At 39.2% G+C, this 16,159-nt stretch overlaps 2 protein-coding genes across 2 annotated transcripts; one reads left to right on the top strand and one right to left on the bottom strand.

Moving 5' to 3' along the window:
• The first annotated feature begins 3,623 nt into the window (after positions 1 to 3,623).
• h3f3c (H3 histone, family 3C) lies at positions 3,624 to 7,094 on the top strand. Its single transcript, XM_062988393.1, has 4 exons — positions 3,624 to 3,733; positions 4,978 to 5,119; positions 5,497 to 5,650; positions 5,740 to 7,094. The coding sequence occupies exons 2-4, from the start codon at positions 4,992 to 4,994 to the stop codon at positions 5,866 to 5,868; spliced, it is 411 nt and encodes a 136-aa protein (XP_062844463.1). The 5' UTR covers positions 3,624 to 3,733; positions 4,978 to 4,991; the 3' UTR covers positions 5,869 to 7,094.
• Positions 7,095 to 9,141: 2,047 nt separating this feature from the next.
• crx (cone-rod homeobox) lies at positions 9,142 to 12,217 on the bottom strand. Its single transcript, XM_062989161.1, is given in 4 exon segments — positions 9,142 to 9,699; positions 10,493 to 10,644; positions 12,120 to 12,141; positions 12,143 to 12,217. Coding segments are annotated over 4 exon segments (807 nt in total).
• Positions 12,218 to 16,159: the final 3,942 nt, after the last annotated feature.

Here is a 16,159-nt window from a genome sequence, read left to right as displayed (position 1 = left end):
TATGGCACAAATTCTAGGGTTATAAGGTTGTTTGATTAGAGATCAGAGGTCATCTCTCAGTTTGTGACAGGCTGTTATACACTGTGCTGCTGTCTTCTCTCCTAATAACCAGCCCAGGTTCTCTGTGTTCTTCATGTGGAGAAACTCTGGTGAGAAGCTGCTGATTTTACTACAGAACAACTTTCTGATTGAGTCGAGTGTACTTCTATTTTTACTCGTCTTCCTTTCCTCTCCTGATTGAGTTTTCCGACATTTATCTCATCTCATCTTCTAAGCAAGAAGGTAAATCCTGGCGCCTCGCTATAAGGTGACCACACGGTTACGACTGTACTGCAGTGCACAGGATTCAGAGCTCAATACGGCAAAAATACCTAGTGTACAATATAATCACACACACACACACACACACACACACACGTACGTACGGCACTGCTGAGGAATAAATGTCTTTAGCACAGGGCATTGTGGGTAGGGACATGCTGACTTTGTCCATGTCAGGTGTTTCTGCATTTTTTTAACGATCCTCAATGTACTCAAGCCACACACACACACACACACACACACACACACACAGAGCAAAATGATGAAATATCCAATTATAAAAATAAAACAGAAGGTCCATTTGCAAATATCATTACTAAAGTCTGTAGCAGAAAATGTAATTGTTTTAATGATCATGTCGTGCACAATGCAGATTCTACAAAACCATTATGTTATAACTTATGTAATAACCATTCTGTGTATAGGAATACAAAAAATAACAACACTGCTGTCTGGTGATTTTATTTACTTATAAGTGAAGCTGTTTTGTGCTTCTGGTGCACAACATACCGGCTAAAATCAAACCCCTACTTGTTTAAACTATACATGGATGGGAAAGTCTTTTATCTTTGATTTGACTGCAGAGATGCAAACACAGACTCATAAATCTCACAGTGTGTTTGGAATTTCCAAGGCTTCCTCCAACCATGTAGGGATGTTGCATGTAAATCTGCACTGCTGGTGGTGGACGAGTACTCGGAAGGTCGCTAGTGTTAGTCCTCTGAGCCTAAATTGCTTACATTGTACTCAGTAACATCTTTAGGTCACTCTAAATAAAATCGTCTGCTATCTGCTGTAAATGTGTTAGTAAGTACTGCAGCATTGTAATGCTATTACATCCTCAGTTATTACATTTTATGACTTTCTCCTAAACACCATTAAATATACATTTCATAAACACTGTGTGCAAAACGAGAAGTATGAATCGAATTGCTGTTATGTTCCACGCTGGGAGCGCTGGGACTGGAAAAGATAATCCACAATATTGACAGTGAAAAAGGTTTTAAGGTTAAAGCATTTCTGCTTTGATTATTTGTAAAAGCCACAAGGTCGAACACTGCATGAACAAATCAACAGTATCTGTCCTTCTCTCACTAACAGAGCAATTCATGCAGAGTTGCAGTTTAATCTGGGACTGTTAGCAAAACTTGGACAAAATCAGGGGTCAGGGGTTCAGTCACAACAACTCTTTTATAGTAAACAATCTAAAATAAAGCACGGCAGAATGTTAAGGGTGAGTTCAAAGGTCAACATGAAAATCTGAAAATCATGCAGAAACACAAACAGCTATATCATTTGTATAATGTGTATCATATGTGGTGTAAATTATTATATAGTGTAATTTCCTTAGATTTGTTACAATGCTCAGCTATTTAAGCATAATGTGAGTAAAAAGTTAAATCCTACATTATTTATAGCTACAAGAATTTCAGAAATCAGTATGATCATTATCTATGAGACCTTGTGTATTTATTTTGAAGCCCTGAATCTCCTACAGCTGACTGATCCAGAGTAAGTAGAAGAGGACAGTGCCCTCTGTTCCACTCTCACATGTACTGCACTTAAATAAAAGAGGGTCATGTTCATGTATTCATTTTTAATAACCACTTCATCATTATTAAGGTAGCAGTAAAACAAACTAAATACCCTTGAGAGGAATGTGTAAAGTTGTATCGAATTAAAAGAGTTATAAATAAAGAAACAATAATAAAAATGTAAATAAAATTTGATACATTAAAAATTAAAAATATTGGAGTGTTTTGGTGATTGTTAAATTGTATGCATTTAAAAAATAATAAGTAAATCTTAAATAAACAAAATAATTCAAAACCTAAAACCTTGCAAATAGCAGAATATATCTATAGTTTGCTCTATAGAAAATGTTATAATGAATGTAAAATTAAAGAACAATAATTAACATTAATAGCCAAATTATAAAAACAAATGTTGACAGTAAACGTACTGGTTAACTGTAATAAATGTTTTTATTTACTTAAAATGTAAAACTATAAGTGTAAACAAACAAAAACCAAATGACATGAGGTTGGTATGAGAAATCAACTCCACACTCTACAGGATGAAAACACACCCCTGGTTTCACAGAGCTCATGTATTTCTTATTATTATCTCTAAACTCTTGAGAACATCAGACCCCAAAAAAGAGGGAATGACAGTTTGGGCGTGTCGACAGTGTGAACAGGTAAAGTAATAATGATCATTAGAAGTGACTAGTTTGCTTCCAAAGGTGGTCTGTCCACCAAAAAACTGGACATATGGACAACCTATGTAGTGTCCCCTGGGTAATACAGTTTATTAAAAATCACCCAGTGATTATAAATCACTCATAACCCAATATGGAGAGGGTACCAGCAAAAAATAGTACCGCAGTTTGTTTGTGTGTTTTTTAGGATTTTAACGTCATGTTTTACACTTTGGTTACATTCATGACAGGAACGGTAGTTACTCATTACACAAGATTCACCAGTTCACAAGGTTATATCAAACAGTCATGGAGAATTCAGTGTCTCCAATTCACCTCACTTGCACGTCTTTGGACTGTGAGGGAAACCGGAGCACCCGGAGGAAACCCACACGGACACGGGGAGAACATGCAAACTCCACACAGAAAGGACCCGGACCGCCCGACCTGGGGATCCAAACCCAGGACCTTCTTGCTGTGAGGTGACAGTGCTACCCACCGAGCCACCGTGCTGCCCAGTTTGTGAGGAATAGGGCAGTTGTGGCCTAGCGGTTAGAGTACTGGGCTGGTAAGCAGAAGGTCGCTGGTTCAAACCCACCACTGCCAGGTTGCCACTGTTGGGCCCTTAAGCAAGGCCCTTAACCCTCATTTGCTTAGACTGTATATACAGTCACAGTACTGTAAGTCGCTTTGGATTAAAGCGTCTGCTAAATGCTGAAAATGTAAATGTAAATAACAGCACTTTAGTACAGTAGGTTGTAGCGTAGCGGTTAAGGTACTGGACTAGTAATTGAAAGGTTGCTAGTTCAAGTCCCACCACTGCTAGGCTGCCACTGTTGGGCCCTTAACCCTCAATTGATTAGACGATATCCTGTCAGTACTGTAAGTCGCTTTGGATAAAAGCGTCTTCTAAATGCCGAAAATGTAATATATATGTTGTTAAATGAATATAAATGAAACAGGAACATTGTGGTTTGGTGTATAAGTGTTTAATAATGTTTATTATGTAAATAAATCAATAAGTTTTCTCTGTAGAGATCGGTTAACGGTTTAAGTAAACAGAGGTGCATTCTGGGAGAGAGGAGTGATTGACTTCGCGGCCATTTTGGCGCTGGCTGCTGGGTTTCCATTGTGTGTGTGTGATAGTAAACACTGACTGAGCTGCAAAGCTGCACTTATTTGACGCCTCCAAATTAAACTGGTTTGTTGAAGGTAAGTGGCCGGAATGCGCGCTAATTCCTCCCTGATGCACTTTTGCACATGTTTGTGTAACTTTTAGGTGCAATTGTTTTGTTTTTTGTTGATAAAAACGTTGCATTTTCGTCGTGTGAAAATGAGCGAAGCGCAGAAGAAAAACAGCTTCTGCTTTTAGTCTCTCAGAGCGTCCGAGCCACTTTCATCTGCGTGTTTTACTGCGCTTATTCACCGCCAATCCAGCACCTAAACTCCATTCTGTTGGGCTCATGTGTTGCATTGGAGTGTCTAGTTCCTCCTGGTGAGGAGTTTATGTCGCTTTATTTATCCGATTTTATATTGGAATTGAAAGTTTGGCTCCTTGTCGGCGCTTCTGTGCCGCCTCTCACTCACAGCCGCTGTCGAACCGCCGCCATCATCCTGCCGTAGTGGGCGGGGCCTCAACGCCCAGACTCTGCCCCCGCAACACAGCAGCGCGGCACCTGATTGGATAAAACTGCCAGCGTTCTGTCTTCTGTTGGTTCTTACAGCGATGAATTTACACAACATGCTGTGATTGGTCTAAATTCTCCTGTTCTCAGTTCTGATTGGTTAATTTTATTTATTGGGGGTTGTTTTTTTTCTGCGTGTGAAATAGAAAGTCGACTGAAATAGAACAGCGGATCTAACGCACATTAGTACTATATTTAAAAATAGAATCTATAAAACAACTAAAAAAAGTACTTTTTAAAGTAAAAACTAGCCTAATATTATTAATGCAAAATCACTACTTTAACTGAAACATCAAGTTACAAATTAATAATGAACATTATTAATAAATATAGTATTATTAAATGAGATTGTGATTATTGTGATTAGTATTAGATGAGATTTGTGTATTGATTCTAACTGGGGAAATTTAAGTAAATATTTATAAATTTCAAAACTAGAGTAAATAAAATTAAAATAAAGTAAAAAATATTGACTATGAAATTCAGTTACATTTATATAAGAAAACACAATAAATACTGTATATAAAAACATTTAAGAATAGTTGCATTAATATACTTTCTAATGTGTGGGAATTATTATAATGATGATAAAGTCATTTGGTTCTATCAGGTGACTAAAAATGTCTAATTTTATCACCTAGCTTAAATTGAAACCAAGGCATTTAGTCTTAATATACATACATACATATATATATATATATATATATACACACAATAGTCTATATATATAGTTTGATGTAAGTAAATGGGTTTGACTCTCCTCTCCTGCAGCTAACTGAGGAACGATGGCCCGTACCAAGCAAACTGCCCGTAAGTCTACAGGAGGTAAAGCTCCTCGTAAGCAGCTGGCCACCAAAGCTGCCCGTAAGAGTGCCCCCTCTACTGGAGGAGTGAAGAAACCTCACCGCTACAGGTCTCTCTTACACACACACACACACACACACACGTATAGATATAGCTCCTATAGCTGGGATCGGTTGAAATGTACACATTCAGGTTGCATATTCAGAAAATAAGTAGGCTATTGGACTGCACACATGGGCACTCGGCATGAATATCAATCACCCACGAGCTTACAATATGTTCAGACTGCACCATGCTATGTGCCCTTTTTTGTCTGTTTTTTGATGGATTTTCACATACTGTTGTGAATGTTTGTGGTACAGAAGCTCTACATGTTAAAACAATCTCTGATGGCTTTACCATGGTTACCTTGTTGTGACCCAATGTTGACAAAAGGGCTGCATGATACTGAATGGTATTAAACACCTCCGTGTTGTGCGCGTTCAGGCCCGGTACGGTGGCTCTGCGTGAGATCCGTCGGTACCAGAAGTCCACCGAGCTGCTGATCCGTAAGCTGCCCTTCCAGCGCCTGGTGAGAGAGATCGCGCAGGACTTCAAAACGGACCTGCGTTTCCAGAGCGCCGCCATCGGTGCGCTGCAGGTGTGTGAACGACAGGAAGAGCGCTGATTGGCTCTAATGATTGGGTTCAATGTTGTCTAATCATATTATGTGTGTGTGTGTGTGTGCAGGAGGCAAGCGAGGCATACCTTGTGGGTCTTTTCGAGGACACCAACCTGTGTGCCATCCACGCCAAGCGCGTCACCATCATGCCCAAAGACATCCAGCTGGCGCGCCGCATCCGCGGAGAGCGCGCTTAGGCCCTCCTCCAGATTCCTCCGTCCTTCCTGTCTCTCTTATCTGTCTCTGTCTCTCTCTCGACTCGTCTCCTCCCTCCTTTCTTGGTAGAGTTTAGAATATCAGCGACGGGGAGGAAAACGTGTTTCAGTCTATTAGTGCTGTCTCACTGACGCGTAGGGTACCTGTATGTGCATGTATCAGATGCTGCTGATCACACACACACACACACACACACACATGGAGAGTCAGATCGTAAACGAGGTCTACCCTTGCTGAGGTTGGGGTCTTTTGCAGACATGTAAACACACACACACACACACACACACACAGGTATGGTGTACAGAAGGTGGTATTGGGGTTAGTCTGCTTAAGGGGAGCAGCAACTTCCACAGCAGGGTGCTAATAAAACTGCCTCAGCCACCTTCATTAACCCCACACACACACACACACACTCACACACCTTTCATTTCAGCTCACACCCTGATTATCATAAAACTAAATAAAATAACGCAGCGATTCATTTCAGTTTATTTGTACTATTAAAAATGCACAAAAGAGTTAAGATTTTACTGAAACGTAACTAATGACTTAAACATCTATATTAATTAGAACAAAATTCATAATTGTGTGTGTGTGCGCGTGTGTGTGTTGTGATCAGCGAAGCAGAAATTGTATTTAACTGCAAACCAGCATCTCTTGGTTAAAAGTCTTTTCTTATAATATTGATGATTACTATTATTGTTGATGGTGTCTTTTTTTCTATGATGCATTACTTGTTTTACCACTGTTATGAGGAAAAGTCAAATCTACAAAAAAAAAAATCGAATAAACAAATTGTTTTGTGTTTATTATTTTCTTAATATTAATTATTATTATTATTATTATTATTTGGGTCATAGTGCTTGCCGATCGATCCTGCTCCTCCTGTTCTAACTCCAGGCAGCCACAGGGGGGCGCTCTAAACCAGCCTCTCATTCTCTTTGTTCTTTACTCATCCCTCTCTCTTCCCTCCTCAGTTTATAATAATCTCTTACACTTTCTTCCACAGATCGGCCTCAAATGTGTAGCAAAAAAAAAAGAAAGATAAAAGTCACGTTTAGTTTTGAGTGTTCGGCTCGTCTTGTGTAGATTAAATGATATAATCTCATGTTTCTGTTTGTTTTTCTTATCCAGAAATTGAAATAAGCTGATCTTTGTATTTTCCAAATTTCTCATACTATGGTGGTATTAAATAGATGTTACACAACTCTGGTCTTGTGTCTTTAATAAACACACACATGCATGAATGTTAACATGCACACACACACACACACACACAGTGAAACAAATAGCCTGAACAGGTTCTGGTCAGTGTCATGAGTAATATCTGCAGTTATCTAAAGTCTTTTCTGCATTTTGGCTTCTGCTGTGTTGCTGATCTGATTTCTTTCAGTTGCTTCCATATGTACATTTACATTAAATGTATGTGTCGACCCAGCGGATCTTTTTGGTCCTACGTTGCACATTTGATTGGTTTATGTTATCCAGCAGGCTGACAAGTGCACCCCCCAATGCCCAGGCTGTTCGTCCACCGTCTTCTGCACCTTTATGCTTCCCAGACAAGTTTTAAGTGACCGCCTGAACGATCCCAAATTAAACCCCAGTGTAAGTTTTAAATAATTCACTTTCACAACAAACACCAACCAACAGGTAATAAAAAGCAAAAGGTGTTTATATCAAACAAACTGGAGGTGTTTAGGAATAGGTACAGGTATATCCAATAATTCAACATACTGGATTGATTTAATTAATTTCCAGTGATATCTGTGTAAAGTAAAGATAAAAAAGAATCTAGTGTGCTTGTGTTTCAGTATGGATGTTTTCTTGTCTCTGCTCGTCCTTCCCTAACATATTTAGCCGAGAGTCTCTCCTCTCCTCTGTAGTAAGCTTCATGTTGACATGATGAAGAGGACGAGAGCACGATGAGGAGGGAACAGAAGGAGAGGGGGGAGGTTTCTAATCCCTCCTAATTGCTTTAGGCCTGCGTTGGTCTGACGGTAAAGAGATTGAGGTGCACTCTGGGTTATCAACCAAAATAACCACACACCCACGTGTTCTCCTGGTCCGTGTCAAAGTGGTAACCAGATGGCAGCCGCTGGTGAACCCCAAACCCTCTCGGACTGTTTCTGAAGGACCTCCAGGTTATTTGTTTGGACAGGGCAGTGTTGGCATCTGAATGATTTCTATAACTAAATGTAAAAATGCTCCGTAATGTCATTTATCAATGTATCTGTGATTATGATTAACCCCATTAAACAGACATGGAACAATGGTTGGAAACGAAACTCCAGATTGTCATATTTAATTCAAAAGATGATTAATACATTAGTGAAACTGTCCACAGTCAAGCAGGCTATACATTACCATGGACTGAAAGGCTGTTTGTCTTACGATAGTGTTAAGCTTGCTTGACTGTGGACAGGATGGTAAATGTTCCAACAGCTTCTATTTAGTACTTTCAGTTCTGTTTGTTTTCAGTTTTATATGCTTCGGAATGAGAGGAGTCAACCTAGACCTATTTATATGAGCACAGAAAACCCACCAGCACAATAATCACTGAGGAATAAGAGGCCTGGAAGATGTTCAGGTGGCACAGGGGTAAAGTGTGCTAACTCACTACTGCTGGGATCTGAGGATCTAGGGTTTGAATCTCAGCAGTGCTATCAGCCAGTTGGGCGTCCGCATGGACATGATTGTCGCCTGTTCGAGGGGAAGGGGGTTTGAAACAGCCTAGCTATTGGGAGGGATGTAAATATTAAGGTTGCATCAGAAAGGTGTAGAAACAGTGCCAGGTCTGGAATGAGGGTGGCAGGTCACAAATTTGGGGTTTGGTAATAATTTAAGTTGTTGTGTCTGTATTTTAGACCCAGAAGATTTTCAGATAACGCACAATAAACTCATGAAACGCAAAAAGGTACAAAATCCCAAATGTCCTTTTCCCCAAACCTCAGGTAGCCAACACAGTAAAACAGGATCCCAACCAGCATGTCGACTTTAATGACAAATAACATAAAACCATAAGTACACAATACATTCTTATATAACATAACAATAAATAACAGCAACCTAAAAGCACTACACACATCCTATACCACCCTAACAGGAAGATGAGTAGAACGTAGAAAGATCTCAGTGGTGCCACCAAACATCGGCTGTCCGGAGCTTGAGCTAGGTAAGACAGAGCTCGCCGATAATGCGCGTGAGGTAAAATTCTCAAACGGACGACTGCTCGAGTCGAATCCCATCCCTCGTCCCTACAGCACCTGGAACTTGTGATCAAGGCAGTCGACGGTGCTGAAGCCGAGCTTCCAGACCTGCTGGTCCTTGTAGTCGAGATAGTCGAAGCCGAGCGAGGTCACGGAGCCGTAGGCCTGTGAGCTGAGCGACGGCGACTGGCTCAGTGAGGTGCCCACGGAGGGCACGGCAAGGGGCGACAGGGCACCCTGAGAGGTCACGGGCGACAGATAGGGGCCGCAGTCGAAGTACGAAGACGACCCGAAGCCGGCGCTGTAGGCGGTCGACGCTGGGCAGTAGCTCATGGCGTACGGACGCTGCATGCACGCCGTCCCCGAGCCACACAGAGGGTCAGGGAGCGGTGAGAGCGAGCCCGGACTCCAGATGGACACAGGAGCAGACCCAAGGGTCGGGGGAGGAGGAGGTGGTGGAGCTAGAGAGGAGCTGCCGGGGTCCGAGGGCATGTCCACTGGAATGGAGGGAGCAGGCTTTTTTTTAGGGGGACGAGGCTTTGGCTGGCCGCTGGTCTGCTGCTGCTGCTGTTGGCGGCATTTGGCGCGTCGGTTCTTGAACCAGACCTTAGAGAAACCAACAGAAAAGAGAGAGAACGTGTGAGAGAGTTACATGAGAGTTCTTAAGTTACATGAGAACTCTACTCAGGTAAATCAAATGGTTCTGATCTGTTCCCAGTTTAACTGAGGTTCACCTGTACTCATATTAGACCTGTTAGTTACATATCAATGCCCATGGTTTTACGGAATTACCAACGAGCTCATGGTCAGCAGGGTTCACATATTTTTTCCATGCCAGTGTAAAATGATGCTAAATGAAACAGCGCCCCTTGCAGGTCATTTAAGCCTTTAATAAACACCTGAAACATCCATCTCACCTGTATCTTGCTACCAAAACTCTTGTGGATGTATTATTTGTCTCGTATTTAGGCAGGTCACACATGGACCTTGCTGTATCCGATCGGTATTTTGATGGGTCTCACCTCTGTGTCACACCCCCAAACAAATAGACCTATACACACCTGTATCTCACCTACAGCAAGATAAAATACAGCTACATCTCTAGTGTTCCACCTGTATTCATTCAAGTAGATCACCTAAGTCTCACCTGTACCCTTATAGACCACACCAGTACTCACCTGACCACCTCTATCTCACCTTCTTCACCTTTATACAGTAGATCTCTATGCGCTCAGGTAAATTACCTGTATCTCACCTTTCCTGAGACCTTCCGTGTACTGGGGTACATCACCCAAAACTCAAAAACCCGTCACACACATCTCACCTCACCTAAAGACAGATGCTTCCTGTATCTCACCTGTACCCTAACAGATCATTTGAAGCGTCCAGTGTCTCTCACCTGAACTCTGGACTCGGGCAGGTTGATTTTCAGAGCCACTTCCTCCCTCATGAAGATGTCCGGATATCGAGTTTTTGTGAACAGAGCCTCTAAGATGTCCAGCTGGGTCCGGGTGAAGGTTGTGCGTTCTCGTCTTTGCTTCCTCGGAGTTCCTGAACACGAAACAAGACCGGACTGAGATTTTATTATGAGGAACCAGCTAAAAGTATTTTGTAGATTAAACTGTTTAAAGCTTTTATTCATAACGACTTACAGTTGAGACCGAACACAATCCAAACAGTTAAGGGTTAGGGGCCTTGCTCTAGGGCCCAACAATGGTAGCCTTGCTGCAGCGGGGCTTTAACCAACGACCTTCTGATTACGAGACCATCTCGCTTAACGATCACAATGTGGCATCAAAAATGTTATTCAGGAATTCATTTAATTATTTATTTATATATAACTCCATTGACTGCTTCAACTGGACTTAATGGAACATACCAAACTCCGCACAGACAATAGGCAGTGATTCAAAGTCTCAACCCAACACTAAGGGGCGATTTCTTTTTACTGTCTTTTTATTTATCTATTTATTATATTTTATTTTAACATTAATAATAATAATAATAAACGGAAGGACCCATTTATCATTAAGTTATAATTAAGACAAAATAAACAATATTGCAATTATGTTAATAAAAACTGCTGGTAAACATTATTTGTAAATTCTGAGAGTGATCAGATTTGTTTACGATTTTACTGTAACTGAATTGTTTAGGATTTTGTTCTGAATATTTGAAGTGTAATAATAAAAAAATGAAAAGTTTTAATAGAATTTGTTGTTGTAATAGAATGAAAATGAGGCCGCAGTAAAATGACTTTATTACTTCACGTTTACAGACTACACATCGAGAACTATCTTATAGACTTGTGTTCGATATTTACACTTTTTTATTTTTATCAGGAATCTTATTTAAACGTTCTTTTAGAACTTTTGTTGATTGTTTTTAAATTATTAAATTTGGTTTTATATCAACAGGTAAAATTACTGCCCGAATTTATTCCTGCACTATTAAATATTATATTTATATAACAAATAATAAGTTGAATACCAAAGAAAAAACATCAGAATTAGAAGAATGTAAAGAATTTAGAGCCTCTTAAACACAAAACTGTTTTCAGAAATGTCAAAGATAATCTAAAACATAAACTAAAATATAAATAATAATAAATAATAAAATCTGGTTTAAATAGCGTTTATTATTATTATTATTATTATTATCATTATTATTATTATTATTATTGCTTTTTGTACACGATTTAATTGAATGACATTATTATAACACTTGATAAATATTTGGTAGGAAAGTATTGAATTTAATTTTGTAAATAGATCATTTTTATTAACATTAAAATAGAATGAAACTAAAAAGAAAACATTACAAATAGTGTTACTACTACTACTACTACTACTACTACTAATAATAATAATAATAATAATAAATGTTTTTTAAACCAGAGCTTATTATTATTTATATTACAGTTATTAGCATAGCTTTAATTTTATTATACAACTATTATTATTATTATTATTATTATTATTATTATTATTATTATTATAAAGCATTTATGTGTTGAAGATACTGACCGGGATAGATGGCAGCGGTCGCGGTGGAGGAAGTCCATGCCCCCTGCAGGAAGAGCCAGCCCGCTCACCCCGAACTGCGCCTGCTTCATGTACATCATGCTGAACGGAGCGCGCGCCTCAGTCTGTCTGCCACTGTCTCGTGCTCCCGGTGTCTCTGTGTGCGTGTGTTGGAGTGAATGTGCGCGCGGGCCGCGGGGGCTCGCGCTCTGCACGCTTTAGCTTTTGTCGGCGCGTGGGGCCACTGCGTGTGACGTAACCAAAGAGCGCACGGGCACACCTGTAGCTGCACCGTCCCATTCAGTGTGTACACATCTATATAATATCTATACATCAACTTATACATCTATCCATTATCCATTCAGTGTGTACACATCTATATAATATCTATACATCAACTTATACATCTATCCATTATTTATTCAGTGTGTACACATCTATATAATATCTATACATCAACTTATACATCTATCCATTATCCATTCAGTGTATACACATCTATATAATATCTATACATCAACTTATACATCTATCCATTATCCATTCAGTGTGTACACATCTATATAATATCTATACATCAACTTATACATCTATCCATTATCCATTCAGTGTGTACACATCTATATAATATCTATACATCAACTTATACATCTATCCATTATCCATTCAGTGTATACACATCTATATAATATCTATACATCAACTTATACATCTATCCATTATCCATTCAGTGTGTACACATCTATATAATATCTATACATCAACTTATACATCTATCCATTATCCATTCAGTGTATACACATCTATATAATATCTATACATCAACTTATACATCTATCCATTATCCATTCAGTGTATACACATCTATATAATATCTATACATCAACTTATACATCTATCCATTATCCATTCAGTGTGTACACATCTATATAATATCTATACATCAACTTATACATCTATCCATTATCCATTCAGTGTATACACATCTATATAATATCTATACATCAACTTATACATCTATCCATTATCCATTCAGTGTATACACATCTATATAATATCTATACATCAACTTATACATCTATCCATTATCCATTCAGTGTATACAACTATATAATATTTATACATCCATTTATACATCTATACATTAATTCATCCATCCATCTATCCATTCATCCATCTGTCTATCTTTTAACCGTCCATCCATTTATTTATTTACAAGTACAATAAACATTTTCACAACCAGTGGTAAGGATCAAACCCAGAACCCTGAGAGTGTGCAGCACCAACACTTCCTGTGACTTGCTCTTTTTATATAATTATTTCACGATTATAATAATGTACAGTAACCAGCCCTGTTTATTAGTTTATGTATGAATTGTGTTTTTATGATTATTTTTATGATAATCGTATGAATTAAAAGATTTTTCTGACAGTCAGTGATGATTAATAATCTGTTTGTAATCTGATACAGAAACAGCTGATTTATCATAACCTGCTTCATCTGAATTGTAAGTCTCTTAGTGGCGGATAAAGAGGGAAATCACTAATTTCTCATCAGTGGGACAGAAAGAGTAGAAGAGGACACTGACATGGACAGGACACTGGGTGGACAGGACACTGGGTGGACAGAATTTTTTATGAAAAAAAAATAGCTCATTAGGGTCGTGTAAACACCACTGCTGCACGTTTAAAGACTGATTGGTAGATGATAAACAACAGGATGGAGCTACACAGAACAGAGGCCTTACAGAGGAAAGTGCACAAACTGGATGGAGTCAAGATGGGAATGAGAGGTGGATAGTTGTGGGTGAATGAATGAATGAATTGTGGACAGTTTATAAATAAATACTGGATAGATTGGAGGATGGACAGAAGAACGAATGTGTGGATGGATAGAAGGATGGATGAATAAATGGATTGATGGATGAATAAATGGATGGATGGATGAATAAATGGATTGATGGATGAATAAATGGATGGATGGATTAATAAATGGATGGATGGATGGATGAATAAATGGATTGATGGATGAATAAATGGATTGATGGATGAATAAATGGATTGATGGATGAATAAATGGATGGATGGATGAATAAATGGATTGATGGATGAATAAATGGATTGATGGATGAATAAATGGATGGATGGATGAATAAATGGATGGATGGATGAATAAATGGATTGATGGATGAATAAATGGATGGATGGATGAATAAATGGATGGATGGATGGATGGATGAATAAATGGATGGATGAATAAATGGATTGATGGATGAATAAATGGATGGATGGATGAATAAATTGATGGATGGATGGATGAATAAATGGATGGATAAATAAATGGATGGATGGATGAATAAATGGATGGATGGATGGATGAATAAATGGATGGATGGATGGAAGGTTGGAGTGAGAAGCTTTTTATGTCCATGTCGGTTACATGAAAAACATACACAAGGGACCTGACACTTCATGGCATCAATGCCCCCTTAGGTGGGTGTGTGCGGCGCCCTGTTCAGGGTACCTGTTCAGTTTTGCTGTTGGTGCGTTTAGTTTGTGGAGAGGGCAGTTATCTAGAGGATAATGTAGACCAGGAGATGGGGGTGGGGGCATCCATCTGGCCACCACCAGCTACATAGGCACATAAGCAATTATGGAAGTGGACTATCGTCTAATCCGCAGCATAACACACACACACACACACACACACACACACACTCACATACTTGCAAATTGATCCCCCCCTTCCCACACACACACACACACACACTTCGGTCAGCACTGACACACTCAATCTGCAGTATGGGCATGATGAGATGAAATAAACAGAACACAGGGTGGAAATAAACTGGGGGGAAACTGGGCAGATGAATTGGGAGATGGACTGGGTGAAGGAGGGTGAACTGAGAGAGAGAGAGAGAGAGAGAGAGAGAGAGAGAGAGAGAGAGAGAGGAGCGTGGGCCACGTCATTGCTGGCACACTGCATCAGATAATCCAGATTAGGGAGTCTAAAAAGAACGGGTTTAATCTCCTGCCCAGCCAGTAATACACACACTGCTGTCAGCACCAATCACTCACACACTCATAATCCCTGAACAAGTACACACTCGACCTACACACATACACCTACACACTCCAGATATTCCACTGCACAACATGCTTCATTTTATAACAAAATACACACATACACGACTCACTTAACGCCCTGCTGACCACTCTTTATGTTTTAAATCGAATTACATTAAGTCCAGTAAAACTGTCCATGCTCCGGTTCCAAAAGTACATTTCCTAATGGTGAATCCCATAATGCATTGCAAATTGTTAATGAGTTTGTTAACATATATTAGTGTTGCTTTATTATTATATATACTGTTATGTAATTTGTGTGCATGAACACTATATGGCATGTATGATAATATATGGTATGTGTCACCCATCCTTATTATTATTAAAATATAATAAATTATATACTTCCAACTTAGTGGCAAAAGTTTGGGAAAGACCCTTTTCATTACCAGCATGACTCTATAAGGTTTATAAAGACCTCGCTGTGGTTTGGTGAGTTTGGTATGAAGGAACTCGAGTGGGCAGCACAGACCTCAAACCTATTTAACACTTTTGAGGTGAATTGGAACGTCATTTGTGAGTCAGGCCTTCTTGTTCTACTTCAAGGCATGTTAAGGTTAAGGAGGAGACTCCATATGACTGCTTATGGCTTTGGAACGATATCAAATAACTCACGTTTGGTGTAAAAAGCAGGGTGCTTATTTAGAAACATCATAATCAACATTGTTGAGTATTGTGGAAGATATGTTATGTTTTGGACTACAGGAACTGAAACAGTCTTTTGAAACACGACAAGATTTAGAATTAATTCTACTTTTATGTTTACTTTCCAAGGGCTATGAGAACCTGGCTGGGATACGCGGGTATCACACATTTTATGGAGTACCTGGAAATTTTAAATCAAAGTCCAGCAGGACCATGATCCAAATCATTGGTTCAAATCCACATAGATTATTTGATAAGCACAGAATCAATCA

This window comes from Trichomycterus rosablanca, chromosome 26 (genome assembly GCF_030014385.1).
Source record: "Trichomycterus rosablanca isolate fTriRos1 chromosome 26, fTriRos1.hap1, whole genome shotgun sequence".
Lineage (NCBI taxonomy): Eukaryota > Metazoa > Chordata > Actinopteri > Siluriformes > Trichomycteridae > Trichomycterus > Trichomycterus rosablanca.
Note: the sequence above shows the minus strand (reverse complement) of the source record. Positions and strands in the feature narration are given on the sequence as shown.

Bases quoted from the DNA above. Each gene is read 5' to 3' on its own strand.
- h3f3c (XM_062988393.1), top strand. From the start codon at position 4,992: ATGGCCCGTACCAAGCAAACTGCCCGTAAGTCTACAGGAGGTAAAGCT. The intron at 5,120-5,496 runs GTCTCTCTTACA...GTGCGCGTTCAG, and splicing joins AAGAAACCTCACCGCTACAG to GCCCGGTACGGTGGCTCTGC. The intron at 5,651-5,739 runs GTGTGTGAACGA...GTGTGTGTGCAG, and splicing joins CCGCCATCGGTGCGCTGCAG to GAGGCAAGCGAGGCATACCT.